The sequence below is a fragment of the Varanus komodoensis genome, unplaced genomic scaffold (assembly GCF_004798865.1).
Source record: "Varanus komodoensis strain SLA01 unplaced genomic scaffold, ASM479886v1 scaffold5, whole genome shotgun sequence".
NCBI lineage: Eukaryota > Metazoa > Chordata > Lepidosauria > Squamata > Varanidae > Varanus > Varanus komodoensis.
In genome coordinates this window covers 12,341,391-12,358,169 of record NW_025336087.1, presented here as the reverse complement: position 1 = coordinate 12,358,169, position 16,779 = coordinate 12,341,391, and the positions used below count along the sequence as shown (strand labels likewise).

The window sequence follows — 16,779 nt, the reverse complement described above, 5'->3', positions numbered from 1 at the left end:
TTATTGCTGTTTGCTACATGACCATGTATGTAAAAAGGTGAGGATTTTTTATTCTGCTTGCTGCTATCAATGGGGTGAGTTCCAGTTGTCTCAGGACTATGGTAGTCCTTGCAGGGTTGTTTCGGCTAATCTCTTTAAGGGGAAATGTCATATGCCTGATCTTTTCTCCACGAGAATTCCAGCATTCGTAATTCACCGTAATTCACTGTTCGTTCTTAGCTCATTCAGGCTGGCTAGCCCAGGATAGTGGGTCTCTCCTCCTGAACTCAGGCTAATCCCAGCATGGTTTATGACCTGCAACCTGTTTTTGTGGCATTAATATTGATAAACGCATGCTAAATAATTTGGATTTTCTAGCTCTTAAAAGAATGTGGGAAAACCAGTATTTATGCTGATTATTTGTGAATTTCTAAGAAGGATATAGATAACCTAAAAGAGCATTTACATCAGTGAATATTAAAGACTACTGCAATACAGAATTTATATGCATAGTATCCTCCTCCCAGGCTTGGCATTGCCAAAATCTCTGTGTAAAAAAGCAGTAACTGTATTATGCTGCCAGCAATTACCTGGATTTGACAAACAGTAAAGAGAAATTACAGTGTCCAATGGGCATGAAACAAAACTTTTACTGAATAAGACAGATATATATGCAAAAATAGCAGTTAAATTCTTTATTTAGAATACTGTCTAGAACAGGGGTCTCAAACTCAACTTACCTGGGGGCCGCTGGAAGTAGAGTCTGGGTGAGGCGGCCCAGCCTCAAGTATTCCACCCCCGCGGTGGGGGTGGGCCGCTCATCCCGCGGCCGGCCCGGGCGCCGCTGGCGCTTTGAAGGCCATAGGGCCCCTCCCCCATGCCCCACCCATCCTGGGCCGCGAGTTTGAGACCTCTGGTCTAGAACCTTGTATATGATATTTATTCACTAATGACAAGTATTTATAGATGTGGATCATGGGTCATTTTTACTGACCAGGATCAGTAAATACTTTGAATAATACTGAAGACTCTGGTGCTGGAAAAATGTTAGAACCAAACCTAGATATGCTCAAATTGCAAGTATTGGCACTCAGGACTTGGCAAATAGTATTTGGCATGCAGGATAGAAAATGTCAAGAACTCATCATCCACCTCCACGAATTTATTCAAAGAAAAAACCTCACCTTTCAATATTTTATCTTGTTACCTTTCCATATTCACCACAAAAACATTTTCTTAACCATTTTTAACAATTGACATGGCTTTATATGTTACACATCTCTAACACTAAAAACTGTGGGACAGGCCCTCACTTGCCTGGAACTTGAAGCTGTGTAGAGAGAAGAACCAGGTAAGAAGATTCCAAAATGATGAAGTTAGAAAATCTGATGTAGACCAGAGAAACCAAAATTCAGTAGAAGTCAATATAATAAGCCTGGTGACATACAGCAAAATTCAGAAAAACAAATCCACCATCTATAACTGAAATAAGTATGCTTTCCAAGAGAATCATGGTGAAGAGGGAAGTTTACAAAACAAAACATTGGCTTTCTAAAAATATTTCTGGCTATAGATAAAGGAATTCCATGTATACCACAATCCAGAATAGTATTTGTCTTGAGTATATTTATCTTACACCACAAATTCAGCTTTAAAGCTGGCCATCTAACTATCATGAGAAATCTCATTAATCAGTTTATTCACATTAGGCTCAATTTGAGATATATCTTTTGGAATAGGTTGTATGCCAAGATAAGCAATGCCACCTGGACACCATCAAAATTATCACTCTGTTTATAAACTATGGGATACAGTATCGCCAGTCAAGGAACTTTAAGGTTTTAAGAATATTTCCATGGGACTGTATTTGCAAAGACACTTACTTTTTGCCTAAGATGCCTGCTTGTGTGGGATTGGGTCCTGGGATAAAATCTGAATGAAAAATATATTTGTATGAATTTGACCATGGAATCTCCTAACTGAAGGACTATTTTCAACCCTTGGGAGTTTTAGAAACTATTGTGGGGCCTGCCATCACTACAAAATGGCTACCATGAAGGGTGAGTCCATTCACATAATGGCTGGTCAACAGAGATGTGTGTGTGGGTAAAATAGCAAGGCTAGAAATTGGGAAGGAGGGGGAAATGGCAGTGCAAAGGAACAGAGGAAAGAGAAAGTGCCTGGCTAGAAGTTGGAGTAGAAGAAACAGCGAGGTAAAGAGGTGTGTGAATGGAAATAGGGAAGCAGCAGGTAGAAGCGAAGATAAACAGCAAGATAAAGGGACAAGTGGGAAAGAAAAGAGAAAGCTAGCAGAGACAAAGTATGAGAAAAAAGGACTTGGGAAGGGAAAGGGAGAGAAATAGCAAGAAAAGGGGCTAAGGAGAGAGAAATATCAAGGCTAGAAGTGGGGAGTGGAGAAAGAGAGCAAACTGGAAAGGTTTGCATGGATGGAAGAAGATTGAGTGGAGTCAAAAAACAATTCATTCCTGCTTGCTGAACAGCTGATGGGAAGCAGATTCAGGAACAGAAAGGAGAACTTGGCACAACGTTTTTCAAGTTTTCTATTAATAGCAACTTTTTATGATGGCAAGGAGTAGAGAGTATCACAGACACTTTGGAGGTCCATGCAGGTGCTGTGTTGTGGATCCCTGTCCTTACTGCTTAAGTAGTCACTTTAAGCAATATGGGTTCCCCTGTTTGCTGCACATTTCTGTATAACACTGATGATAGTTCTCCAGATGCATAATTCTGTTAGAGTTCCAGCCTCCATCCCATCATAAAGAGTGCTTCAATGGGTGAGTCATAAGGCAACACTTTCCCCACTCCTAATTAATCCTCTTTTCCAGACATATTTAATTTCAGAGTGACCCAGAGTGCTTGAAAGACTGATAGGATCCTGGAGTCAGAAACAGAGGTTAGTGTAAAGGGGTTTACTCTGCAAGATCCAGCTGACCCTAACTCCTCCTTCAGGAAGCAAGCTCTTTCTTGCTTCCAAACTCATCTAGGATTATATTGAAATGGCTGGCCCTAATTTTCCACCTGAGGTCATAAGTGATGAATTATAGTGCATTGATACTTCTTAGGGGTGCACGAACTAAATGCTTCTGAGAGAGATGAGGCTGTTTTGCAGAGCAATGATGTGCTCACTGCGGTGGCAACAAAAGCAGGTTTATGTCATTCCCCCGCTCTTAAAAAACAAACACCTCTTTAAAAGACACTAGCTCTGCTGACGGCAGAAGTAGGAAGAGTGAGCAGACATGTGACCAGCCTTGTCACATTGCTAGAGTGCTGTGGGAAGGCTGGAAACTTAGTGCTTGGCAGAGTTGGACCTGGCTCTGTCCCTGTTGCTGTCACAACACAGTGGCTACTACCAGATTTTAAATATTCTGTGTGTGGCGTGGGGAAGCACAGATACTATCTTGCTCTGTGACAATAAGCTTCCTTCTAATGTCACCTCTGTCCCCCATGCATTTTTTTGTCCCAAGCCTTTATGAAATCCACGTTTTGGTAGCCCTCCTTCATGTAGGCAAAGCACAACTTTTTAGGGAGGTTTGCCACAACCATACATTAGGCGCTTGACCATCAAAGTTTACTATGAGAGGGAATTATATATGACAAGGATACAGAGAAGCAGAGCAACGGGGTACTGCTGGTGTCATTTTTATGAAACATTGAAGGGTAATGACACAGTGGAAAACAAACTAATCTAGCAACAGGGAGAGAATATAGGACAGTAATAATCAGTATAATATATGTTTTGCAAGGAATCAACCTTTCCCCTTCCCTCTCCTGTCTTCCTCAGTTTTCTTATCACTCTTAATCTTTCAATTGAGAATTATATGAAATCACATCTTTACATGATATATTGTAGAATGTAATTCTACTGGCTGAAGTCACCTTTTTAAAGTGTCATTTTCATGAGATGCTTTCGAATAGTGTCAGGCAGATTTTAAATCAAATATGCCCCACTCCTGAATGATTCTCAGAACAGAATATGTTATCGCTTAATCACTGAAAAATGTTGCTGTGTTGTTACAATCCACTCCTTTCCTATCTTAGCAGAATTGCTAAATCATTGTGATAAGAGCATTTGGGACTAAAGTCACAGTCCTTGGAGTAAAGTTAGGTTTTCTGTCTAATTGGATTGCTGTTGACCTTCACTGTTGGCCTTCAAATGTCATTGATCTCTTACAGATGAAAGAGTGACTCATGTATCATCCATTAGAATAATGCAAGATGGAATTCTTGAGTGGACTAAAGACTTTACAGGATGGAAGCTAAATCCACATTTGATTCAATTTCAAATGTGTTTGTCATCTGATTTTAGGTTGATAAACGTAAGGCCTTTTGACACAATACCACATTAATTGAACAGATGGAAGGGGCAAAGCAGGGTTGTACACTGTGTTCTGCCCCTTTGACTTCTGTGTGCAGAGCTTAAAGCCTGAGGAAATCCTGTACTGGAAGACTTTGTATACAGGTGATGGGTATCCTGTCTTTTGCAGGATTTCTGATAGCATTCCAAGAGATTATTATTATTGTTATTATTATAACATTTCTATGCCGCCCCTTGCCGAAACCTCGGGGCGGCTTACAACATGATAAAATACATTGAAATACAATAGTACATAATAAATTACTATTAAATATAAAAATACAAAAAATACATTGATTTACAAATACAAAATTAAAATTATCAGTATAAAATAAAAATATAGGAGGAGAAAGAGAAGGAAGAAGAAGTTGCCCAGGCCAGATCATATGTTTTAACAATTGAAATGATGTTTAAATAAAAAGGTCTTTACCTGGCGCCGAAAAACCAGTAACGACAGTGCCAGGCGGACCTCTTTGGGGAGTGAATTCCATAGGTTGGGCGCCACCGCAGAGAAAGCCCTCCTCCGGGTACTTACTCTCCTAATTTCTTTCATGGAGGGTTCCCGGAGAAGGGACTCTCCCGCAGATCTCAAAGGGCGGTCGGGCATATACGGACGTAAGCGCTCGTTCAGGTAGCCAGGACCCAAGCCGTTTAGGGCTTTGTAGGTCATCACCAACACCTTGAATTGGGCCCGGGCTTCAATGGGAAGCCAGTGAAGCTGATGGAGGACTGGAGTCATGTGAGCATGACGCCCCGTCCCCGTCAGCAACCTGGCGGCTCTGTTTTGCACCAATTGAAGTGTTCGGACTGTCTTCAGGGGAAGCCCCACGTAAAGCGCGTTACAGAAGTCTAGGCGGGAAGTCACCAGCGCGTGTGTCACCGTCGCCAGGCAGTCGTACTCCAGGTAGGGGCGCAGCTGATTAATCAGCCGAAGCTGAAGGAAGGCGTTCCTCGCTACCGCTGTCACCTGAGCTTCCAAAGAAAGCTCCGGGTCGAGGAGTACTCCTAAGCTGCGGACCTTATCCCTAAGAGGGAGTGTTGCACCATTCAGGACCAGGTCAAATCCACCCTCTCCGAAACCCGATCCGCCAACCAACAGGACCTCCGTCTTGTCTGGGTTGAGTTTCAGTTTATTGGCCCTCATCCATTCCCTTACCTCGGCCAAGCACCGGTTCAGCACAGCCACTGCCTCACCTGGATTAGTGGAGAATGAGAGGTAAAGCTGGGTATCATCAGCGTATAGATGATTCCGCAGCCCACACCTCCTGATGACCTCTCCCAGCGGTTTCATATAGATGTTAAATAGCAGAGGGGATAGAATGGAGCCCTGTGGTACCCCATGGCATAGCTGCCATGACGTAGAGACATGGTCCCCCAGCACTACCTTCTGGAATCGACCGTCGAGATAGGAGCGGAACCACTGCAAAGCAGTGCCTCCAACCCCCAATCCCGCAAGTCTATCCAGAAGGATACCATGGTCGATGGTATCGAAAGCCGCCGAGAGGTCCAGAAGAACCAACAGGGATGTACTCCCCCTGTCCTTCTCCCTGCACAGGTCGTCGTACAGGGCGACCAAGGCAGATTCAGTACTGTACCCGGGTCTGAAGCCGGACTGAAAAGGATCCAGATAATCAGTTTCATCCAAGAGTGCTTGGAGTTGTCCCGCCACCACTCGCTCCAGCACCTTGCCCAGAAACGGGATGTTGGCCACAGGTCTATAGTTAGTGGCCATCTCTGGATCCAGTGACGCTTTCTTCAGGACCGGTCGTATTACCGCCTCCTTTAAAGGGGCAGGCACTCGACCCTCCCTCAGAGAAGCGTTAACCACTTCCAAAATCCAGGTCCCAATCCCGTGCTTGGAGTTATTTATTAACCAAGACGGGCAAGGATCCAATAGGCAAGTGGTGGGATGTACTCTTCCAAGCACCTTGTCCACATCATTGGGTTGCAATAATTGAAATTCCTCCAGTAATTTTGGACCAGACGGTGGCATTGGTGACTCCTCGGAGACCTCTGATTCATTAGTGGAGTCCAGCTCGTGACGAATCTGAGCGATTTTCTCCCTGAAATGCCTGGCAAAGTCGTCACAGCGGGCCTTTGAGGGTGGCATCGGATCTTCCTTGGGACCCAGGCGAACCAGGCCTTGCACCACTCGAAAAAGCTCCGCTGGACGGCATTGTGAGGAGGCAATGGAAGCGGAAAAAAACTTCTTTTTCGCCGCCTTCACCGCCACAGCATAGGCCCGATAGTGGGCTCTCAAGTGTGTTGGGTCAGATTCATCCCGTGATTTCCTCCACCTACGCTCTAGCCGTCTCCCAGCTCGCTTCATCGCCCGTAATTCAGGTGTATACCAAGGGGAAGAGCGGACTCTGCCCGGTGGGAGAGGACGCTTAGGAGCGATCGTGTCCACAGCCCTGGTCATCTCTCCGTTCCACAGTTCGACCAGAGCCTCGACAGGAGCACCAGTCTTGTCAGCCGGAAACTCCCCCAGGGCCCCCAGGAATCCATCCGGATCCATCCGGCTCCGGGGGCGGGCCCATACAATCGGGTCCGCACTCTTATAGAGAGAGAGGCCGCTCTCGAGCACAAACCTCACCAGGAGGTGATCTGACCATGACAGGGGAGACAAACATAAGTTCTTCACCCTCAGGTCATCCTCTACCTGCCCCGTCGTGAATACCAGGTCCAGAGTGTGTCCACGTTCATGGGTAGGGCCAGTGACGTGTTGAGACAGGCCCATGGCCGTCATAGAGGCCATGAAGTCCTGAGCCGCCCCGGTCAGTCCAGACTCGGCATGGAGATTGAAGTCCCCCAGGACCAACATCCTGGGGGTCCTCAACACCAGATCCGAGACGGTCTCTGTCAGCTCAGACAGGGAGACTGCTGGGCAGAAAGGTGCACGGTACACCAATAGAATCCCCAATCTGTCTCGTTCGCCCAACACCAAGTAGAGGCACTCCAGCCCTGGTCTCAAAGGGACCGGAAGACCCGTGAGAGAGATGGAGGCTCTGTAAACCAACGCGACTCCCCCTCCCCTCCCTTCTGGGCGTGAACAGTGTTGAACCAGATACCCGGGCGGGCACAACTGGGAGAGGGCAACATCCCCTCCCTCTCCCGCCCAGGTCTCTGTTATGCAAGCCAGGTCGGCCCCCTCATCCACAATCAAGTCATGGATGAGGGAAGATTTATTATTGACCGACCTGGCATTGAGCAGCAGCACCGTCAGACCCGAGGGGTGGTTGACAAGGCTACCTGGTGCCCTCTGGTTGGGGGCAGGATCAGAAGGAGATGAAGCAGATACAATTTTATAAGTGCATATGCTCTGTTGGTATGAACATAGGGAGTTGGGAATAGGGACAGCACAAATTATCTTGCCATCCCTTCCATATTTTCAGTAAACCTGGAAAGGACTACAATTATGATTAATGATAGTGTGAATCCTTGATGAATTTCAAAATTGAATTTTGAAAATGAATGAATTCTTCCTGACTTGAATGTCTGAACTGGTATCTGAAAGACAATCTTGGAATGGATGAGGGCAGTCATGGAAACACTATGGGTAAGGAAACTGATCTGGATATTGGAATACGTACTGGAGAGTGCAACAGAAACAACAACAACTCCATCAAAGACTAGAAATCTAAGTGTGCAGTTTGGGCATAGCTCTTGACTCAGTGTTAACTGAGGAAGCTCAGGCTGTGGCAGGGATCAGGAGTGCTTTTTAGCAGCTTAGGCTGATATGCCAACTGGAGATAGAAGATCTTACCTGCTATAATGTGGACTATGAGAAGCTGCCTTTGAAGATGGTACAGAAAAAACAGTTGCTGCAGAATGCAGTTGTCTAGACTGCAGTGAGCTGTTCATGTGATACTGTAGTAGTTGGATTTGTTGCTAGTACATGCCTCAGCACAATTTAAATGGGTGGTTTTAACTTTTAATACCTGAAATGGTTTGGGCCCAAGTTACCTGAAGGGCCAGCTTCTGAACCGGTCTGCTGGCACTTTGAGGTCATCAGCAGAGGCTGCCAAGGGCATTGATGCAGGTACAAAGTTTAGAATCAACTTCCACCAGGGGTTTGTCAGGCCCCTTCGTAAGTCCTTAGGTTTTCCCATAATCTGTGGGCTACAGGTTTTATTCTTGCAATTTGTTTGAGTGTTTTCTAGTACCTTACTCCGTATTTATTGCCTAGTTGAATATTTTTGTATTGATTTTTATCTTACATACTGCTTGAGATTTTACCGTGAAGGTAGCCTGAAAATAGTTGAAACACACAGATACGTAAATTTATTGCAAACCTGGTAATGAGCTGGATCAGCCCCTCTTCTGCCTTTGTGATAACGTTCAGAGTATGATGGGGTGCAGGCTCTTCCGCACCTACCTCAGAGCAGTCCCAGAAGGTCTCCCCTCTCTCATCCATTCAGCTGCTTACCTTGCTTGTTTTACTGCTCCAGTGGCAGGTTTCTTCTGTCATCCCCTTTTGATGCTTAGCATTTTTCTAAGGCGGTGAGCCAAATGACAGAAGTGCTGAGGAGCAGCACTGGGAAAACGACATTGCCCAGGGTTTCTTGATGCCTAGCTTGCAGCCACAGAAGCATACTGGGAACAGGATGCAAAGATAGATGAAGGAAGAAACTCTTCCCACTCAAAGAGTTTGGTATGAGGCAGGAAGGGAGAAGCAGAAAGCAGTTGACTTCTCCAGCTTGATTTACAATCTAAGCCTGAGAAGTCTGCCTATATTGTTCCCCTTTATTTTGAAGCAAACATTATCAGTTCTTGAGCTGAATTCTTCCAAAGCAGGAATTACAGGACCCAGTAACACCATTAATTATAATAAATGTCAGGGCTGATAGGAATGTTATAGAACCAAATGACTTTTCTTACCTGGAAATATTCTTGTGACATTTTATAATTCATGTATGGATCTGTGCATATGTGTAAAGGACACACAAGCCTATGTCCATCGGAAAGTTCTGGTTTGGAGATCAAATCTACTTCTCAAGTGGGCCTCATATTTTAGTGTTTAATCTATGGATACCAGCAAAAGAACCTGAAAAAATGTTTTCTCCTTTAGTGTGTTGTTTGGCTCTCTTGCCTGTGTCATCTGGAGCTATTTACTCTGCAGAAGCCTTTCTGCAGTGCACCAGTTCTCTGCTTGTGGTGCACTCTGGTTAGTACTTTGGTCGATCTGTGGGGAATTGGTGGGTAGATAGTCCTGTCTCTTGGGCAAGAGTGATTCTATGAAGAATGAACACACTTCCATCTTTTTTTATATTTATCTTTCAGATCTTGTTTTGAAACCGAATGTGTTTTGGAGTCTCCTGCTGCTTTTCTCTAGCACACAGAAATCATTCTTTCACACATTGATTAATACAAGATGGATGGAGCTTACAGGGTGGAAGATGGAACTTCATTCATGAGAGGGGCTCAGGATATTGCCAAGGAAGTTAAGAAGCAGACAGCAAAAGTGAATAGAGCTGTAGAAAAAGCTCAAGATGGGTATACCGAAAAATCACACAATAGATTCCAGCATGAAGAAACAAATGAGTATTATGCACAAGGAAGAAATTATGATGGAGACGCAAATGAAGATGAAGGGTCAAGTGAAGCAACTGAAGGACATGATGAAGATGATGAGATTTATGAGGGAGAATATCAGGGAATCCCAAATACAGCGCAGAACAAGGATGGGATGTCAGCCATAGGGCAGCCCATACGAGATGACTACAAAGATCGTCTTGAGCTAGAGACAGAGAGAAAAGCTGATGAAGAAGAACTAGCACAGCAGTATGAGCTAATCATTCAAGAATGTGGGCATGGACGTTTTCAGTGGGCCCTCTTCTTTGTCCTTGGCATGGCATTAATGGCAGATGGGGTAGAAGTTTTTGTGGTTGGATTTGTATTGCCCAGTGCTGAGACAGACATGTGCATTCCTAATTCTGGATCGGGATGGCTTGGTGAGTATTACTTTATTCTGTCTAGACTGTTTTAGACAAATATTGTCAAGAAACATGTGCCAGAGCTATGCCTTTGCTCTTTGCTCTGTTAGGTCTTCATGTGAGGCTTGCAAAGCATAAGATGCTGCTGTGGTTCTTTTTTATTTTTCTGTATGTCTGAAGCAAAATTGTTGTTTATCTTTTGTTTTATTTTGTCAGAACTAATAAATAAAGTAGCTGAGCACTAACTGCCCCCTAGTGTAAAAAAATGAACCAAGATTTAGATGTGCAATAAAGGTTTTCATAGTTAGATACATAACATCATGCCAAGAAGGTATGGCAGTGTAATGTACAGCTGGAAAAATGTCTCATTACTGGGGACATTTGAAGACATTTTTGTTTCAGTAGGACTTGTGCGAGAACTCTTTAAGTACATATATGGAAGCTGTTTGAGACTGCTAAGAGTACAGAACTGCTGTACATATGGGAAAACAAATGATTTGCAACCTTTGTGTTCATATTTTTAATAGTATATGTATTTATTAGTATTTATATTTAATAGTATTTTAATAATTTATTTTTAATAACATATTTACTAATTTAAAAGCTAAAAACAATATACATGTTTAAGAATAAACTCAGTGCATCCTGGCACATGCCAATCGTATCAGACAAATTTGTGAATGTCCAAAGTTTAGAGATAAAATGTCGAGCATTAGTCAGCATTCATTGGTCTTTGTCTGAAAACTGGAGAACATTCATACAATGTTCATCATCATTCACCCTTTCTGTCTACTTTATGCATGTAAATACTGAAAATAGTTTTGTAGATGCAGTCATGTGTATTCTGATATTATTTATTGAATAAGTTGATCCTCTGAATTTACAGCTGACTATTAAAACATTAACAAGCTGTGCTCCTCTACAAGGAATGGTTTTCTGGTGGCATGGTTACAATAAGTATTTTTGAGCAAATATATTTTTTCAGCTTCAGTAATATTAGCCAAATTGTAATCTATGATAGAATAAGTGGGGGAGGTGATTGCCTCAGATTTTGTGATCACATAAGGATTATTACCTTGCATGGGTATCATAAGTATGGGTTAGGGGACAAGTGGCTGGAGAGCAGCACTTGTGAAAAGGATCTTGGTGTGCTGGTTGACTGCAGCCTAAACATGAGTCAGCAGTGTGACACAGTGGTCAAGAGAGCAAATGCCACCCTTGGTTGCATAGCCAGAAGCACGGCTTCTAGATCAAGAGAGGTATTACTGTCACTCTATACAGCTCTGGTGTACCTGCAGCTGGAGTACTGTGTTCAATTCTGGCTCCTCATTAGAAGAGGGATATAGCAAGGTTGGAATAGGTGCAGTGAAGGGCCACAAGGATGATGGCTGGTTTGCAGGGTAAGCCGTATGAGGAGAGACTGAGGGAGCTGAGTCTTTTCAGCCTTGAGAAGAGGAGACTCAGAGGTGACCTGTTAGCAACATACAGGTATGTGAGTGGGTGTCATGGAGAGGTGGGTTGTGATTTTTTTTCCCCTGCAGTGGAGGGCAGGGCACATTCCAGTGGAGCAAAGCTCAGGGAACCAAGATTCAAGGTGAATGCCAGGAAATACTTCCTGACTGTTAGGACCCCTAGGGTGTGGAATGGGCTTCCATGGGAGGTGGTTGAAGCGCATTGGTGAGGGTGTTTAAGGATAGGCTGGACATGCACATGGTAGGCATGTAATGAGTGGAGCTGGCTGGAGCCAGGGGTCAGACTAGATGGCCCAGGAGGACCCTTCTGGCTTGCTATGTTTCTATGAAATTTTCTATATGATTGGATGAATGAAATAAGCCTGAAAGGGGTGGCTCAAGATTCTACATTAGTCCCCATGACTGCACTGTACATAGCAAGCAGTACATGCCAAGATCATGTGTGATACTACAAAGGGTGTTTTGGCATAACTCCTGACTCACTTGCAGAATTTTCCCAGATGACTAGGGATATGGGTCCTTTTCTATTCGTTTGGAATTCTGAGGAAGTGAATTGAGATTTCTTCCATCAGCAGTCAGAAAAGTCAGCAAATCAGCAAAAGTTTTTAAGCTGATTCATCATTAGGGAGAAGAAAGTTGCAGGAGGAACTGCTGATCCAATTTCTGTTCCTCCACAGATGCTTTTGTGATCATTTTAAAGCATCAGTGGTTTCTTTGTTCCTTCAACAACCTACTTTGCATACTCAGAGGAGATCATCTACAGCTAAAAAAAAAAGAAAAGAAAGACCTATTGCTTTAAGATAATAGATACAGCTGCTGGACAGAATAGTTCTGCTCCCTTTCTGCCCTTTGGGAGTAACCCAGTTTCCCCAGCCCTCTTCTGTTTGTTAGGAACTTTCAACAATGGGGAAAGAAAACACACCTTTGCTAACCAAACCATGCCTATTAAGGATGGGAGACGGGTGTACTAGAAAAGATGTACTTCTTAGAGTGTGTGCATACATGTATTTGGGGACAAATCCTGCTAATTTCCATCTGAAAATAGAAGGACCTGTTAGAAGAATGAAGAGGGGATAATTTTAAGCAAACTTCCTTTTCTGTGAAAGCCTGTACATCACACCCACTAATCTGGCATAGAAGGTAATTGCTGACAATTGTTCCCCTTCTTTGTGAAAACAGAAGCTTTAAGTTGATTCTGTCCTGTGATTTTTAGTAGAAACAAAAACCTGCAAACGTACTTACTAGAAATGAAAGAGAGAAGAATGTACACATTTTGAGGAGCAGTCTGTCTTTCCAAACCTCCTCTGAAGCGAAGCAACAGGGTGACTTCACAGGATATGACAGCTACACTATGGAGGTTGTTCATGGAAGGAACCCATAGCATGCCCAACAGAAGAATGGATTGTCTCCTCTGCCTTCCCCTTTGGTCCTTCAGGAGCTATCTCAGGGGACTTGGCAGCAGAAGTCACATTGTCTTCTCCCTCTCTGATCACAAGGTCTTTTGTACTTCCTGAGGCTCACCCCTCACTTTGACCCTCATTCCTTTGGAGATCACTTTTCATGATTTCTGATGTGACAGCCACTGACAGCCCCTTCAAGGGCACAAGTGGAACACTGAAGGGTTGTCATTCACCATTTTTATTTATCTTATGTCTTGCACAATTGTCATGCACAATAATTGGGATGGGGAACTGGATTTGCTGAAATGGGAAGACTTTTCTGGGCAATGCTGTGATAAATTCCTGTTGTCAAAGTGCAGCAGGTGCAAACCATGGACATTGACCAAGAAAGCCTACAAATAGGTTATTTTGTTCTTTTGTAATTACTTCACGGCTGTCAAATGGAGAGCTCTCAAGGGAAAGCGAAGCTGCAAGGATCTTTGCTTTAAAAGGGTAGTTGTGGAAACTCCCCCCCCTTTGCAGTGAGATTCTTAAGGTTTTTAATGCCCCCCCCCCAATTCCCCTCTTTTCCAACGCTCAAGCTGCTTGGGAAAGTGATGGTCATGAGGCTGCCCCATTTCTGCAAGCTATTCTTTTAACAATTGTCAAAAGAAAGGCTTTTCTTTTTTAAACTTTTGAGCAAATTGGTTTTTGGACAGGCAACATATTGCTTATTTTTAGATACATTTTTATTTCCATTCAACCTTTTTGAAAATGTGATTCTTTCCTTTTGTCTGGTATTTGATGGTACTGATTTTATATTACATATTTGTGATATTGATATGTCTGTTACATGAGTGGTATTTAGATTTCTTTTGGGAAGACAACTGATACACTTAAAAAAAACAAAACAAAACTGTAACCCATAAGGGAGGTGTCTTTCCTGCCCCACCCCAGTTATTTTAACATGTATAAAATGACATTTGCTTTTTTGCTAGCAATTACAATTCTATTAGCAAGTTGTCATGTCTGGTAGAAATGTAAATGTGTTCAAAATATTTTCACTAAAAAAAAATCTGCCAGCCATGTTGACTTTGCTGACAGATTTGACTGTTGTCTCCACTTTTGTCTACACGCCTTAGCAGTCTGGCTTTCTTTGGCTGAAGATACATCACAGTTTAAATCATTAGTTGCCACATCCACTTTTACAGAGAGTTGAAGATCTTTAACATGGCACTGAACTCCCCACAGGTTTCATGTTTAGCTGAACTTGTAAGATAGATAAATCATGGTTTACACAACGTCATCTGTCAAAATGTTTTTTTTTTTAATTTGATCTTCTTAGTTCCTGAGAGGTCTACGTTTTGAGACTAAAAGCATAGATAAATGTTCACCCCTGAGCAGATGAATGTGAAGCAAGAATACAAGTGTTCATGAATACACGAATAAGGATCAAATGACTATTGTTAAATTAATTCACATTATTAACTTTTTTTAACCAAAAAATATTTATAATTTTCTTATTTGGGGCTGCTTTTCCTAGGCCTAGATCAAAGCCAAACCCACTGAACATCAGTTGTTGGGGAACATAATATGAGTTCTCCTTGTGGGTGTCCTGGAGGCATTTGGTTAGCAACTGTATGAATAGAATCCTGTACTACATGGATCCTGATCTGCTCCAGCATGACTCTTCTAAAGCTCTTCTGTTTTTATAGCTTCAAATTTTATGAGCTTCTACCATTCACTGAGGCCAGAACTGCCTCTAAGCCATGAAAAATGTTGGCAGGATTTGCACATAATTTTTATCACCAAATATCCTGTAAACATGGGGTGCAGGTGGTGCAGTGGTTTAAACTGCTGTGCTGCTAGGCTGGTAGATTGAAGGTCGCTGGTTCGAATCTGCACAACGGGGTGAGTTCCTGTTGCTCCATCCCAGCACCTGCCAACCTTGCAGTTCAAAAGCACGCAAATAGATAAAAAGGTACCACTTCGGTGGGCAGGTAACAGCATTCTGTGCACTTTGGTGTTTAGTCATGCTGGCCGCATGACCACGGAGACTGTCTGCAGACAAACGCTGGCTCCCTCTGCTAGGAAACAGAGATGAGCACCACTCCCTAGAGTCAGACATGACTGGACATTAATGTCAAGGGGAAACCTTTACCTTTATCCTTTAAACATTCTTGCTGTTTTATTTAGATAATACTGTGTTCTGCTGACAGCAATCCTAAATGGGAGATTTTTGCTGTATTGCAAACTCCACCTTTTAGATTCATAGACTCATAGAAAAGTAGGATCAGAAGGGGCCAAGAAGGCCATCGGGTTCAACCCCCTGCTGATACAGGTTGCCAGGTCACACCACCCCATTCAGATGACTTCTGATTCAGATGACATTCTCCAGATTTGCCTTGAATGTCCCTAGTGTGGGAGAGCCCATGACCTCTCTTGGCAACTCGACCTCTCTTGGCAACTCTCGTATTTCTCTGAAAGTTAGGACGTTTTTCTTGGTGTCTAACCTGAATCTGGTGTGCTATGGTTTAAGTTCATGTCCTACACTCGGAAATGAGTGAGAAGAGGTCTTTTCCTTCTTCTTTGTGTGACAGGCTTTGGATACTGTGGAGTGCAATCTCATACATACATACATACATATATTTAGACATTTCTATGCTTTATTATTTATTTATTAAAACATTTATTTTAATTTTAATTTATTTATTAGTTTTAGTTTTTAGTTTTAATTTATTTATTTATTAAAACATATCTCCTTGTAGTCTTCTCTTCTCAAGACTAAACAGGCCCAGGTCTCTCAGCCTCTCATCATAGGGCTTAGTTTCCAGGCCCTGAACCCTCTTTTTCTGAACTCTAGTTTTTCAGCCTCTCTTTTAAACCTGAGTGCCCAGAACTGAAAACAGTATTTCAGGTGAGGTCTGACTAGTGCAGAATAAAAGGGAACTCTTGTGTGCTTCTATTAATGCATCCCAAAATAGCATTTGTCCTTTTTGCAGCTGCATCACATTGTTGGCTTATATTTAGTTTGTTGTCTACACAACTGCAAGGCCTTTTTCAGTGCTATGGAGCCCAGTATTCTTTGTCTTGTATTGATGCATTTGTTTTTTCCCCCCACTTGGAGAACTTGGCATTTGTTCCTGTTGAATAGCATTTGGTTGCTTTCCACCCAGCATTCTAGCTTGTCTAGGTCACCCTGGATCTCCTTTTTGTCTTCCAGGGTGTTAGCTATTTTGCCCAGTTTTGTATCATCTGCAAATTTAATTATTGTTCTCTGAACTTTCTCATCTGTATTATTAATAAAGATATTGAAGAGCACCAGTCCTAGGACTGAGCCCTGTGGCACCCCATTTATTACTTCTCTCCAGCTTGAGAAGGTTGTGTATCTGCATAATTAGCCAGTTGTGTATCTGCATAATTAGTATAGCCAGTTGTGGATCTGCATAATTAGTAATCAGCTTGTGTAGCCAGTTGTGGATCTGCATAATTAGTAGTTCTGTCCAGCCCACTTTTTGCTAGTTTGTTTATCAGGCTGTTGTGGGGCACTTTGTCAGATGCTTTGCTAAAGTCTTTGAATTGCTGCTCCTCAATGTAGAAAATGTCTTAGAATTTTCATTCTTGAATGTACCTTCACT

General features: G+C 42.9%; 1 protein-coding gene across 2 annotated transcripts in view; it reads left to right on the top strand.

Annotated features, from left to right (window-relative positions):
• Positions 1–9,728: 9,728 nt before the first annotated feature.
• Positions 9,729–16,779, top strand: part of SV2C (synaptic vesicle glycoprotein 2C) — a 77,883-nt gene continuing 70,832 nt past the window's right edge. For both annotated transcript variants that reach the window (XM_044446478.1, XM_044446477.1), the window contains exon 1: positions 9,729–10,308. In XM_044446478.1, the coding sequence (XP_044302413.1) occupies positions 9,729–10,308 (580 nt within the window). The remainder of the gene's footprint in view (positions 10,309–16,779) is intronic.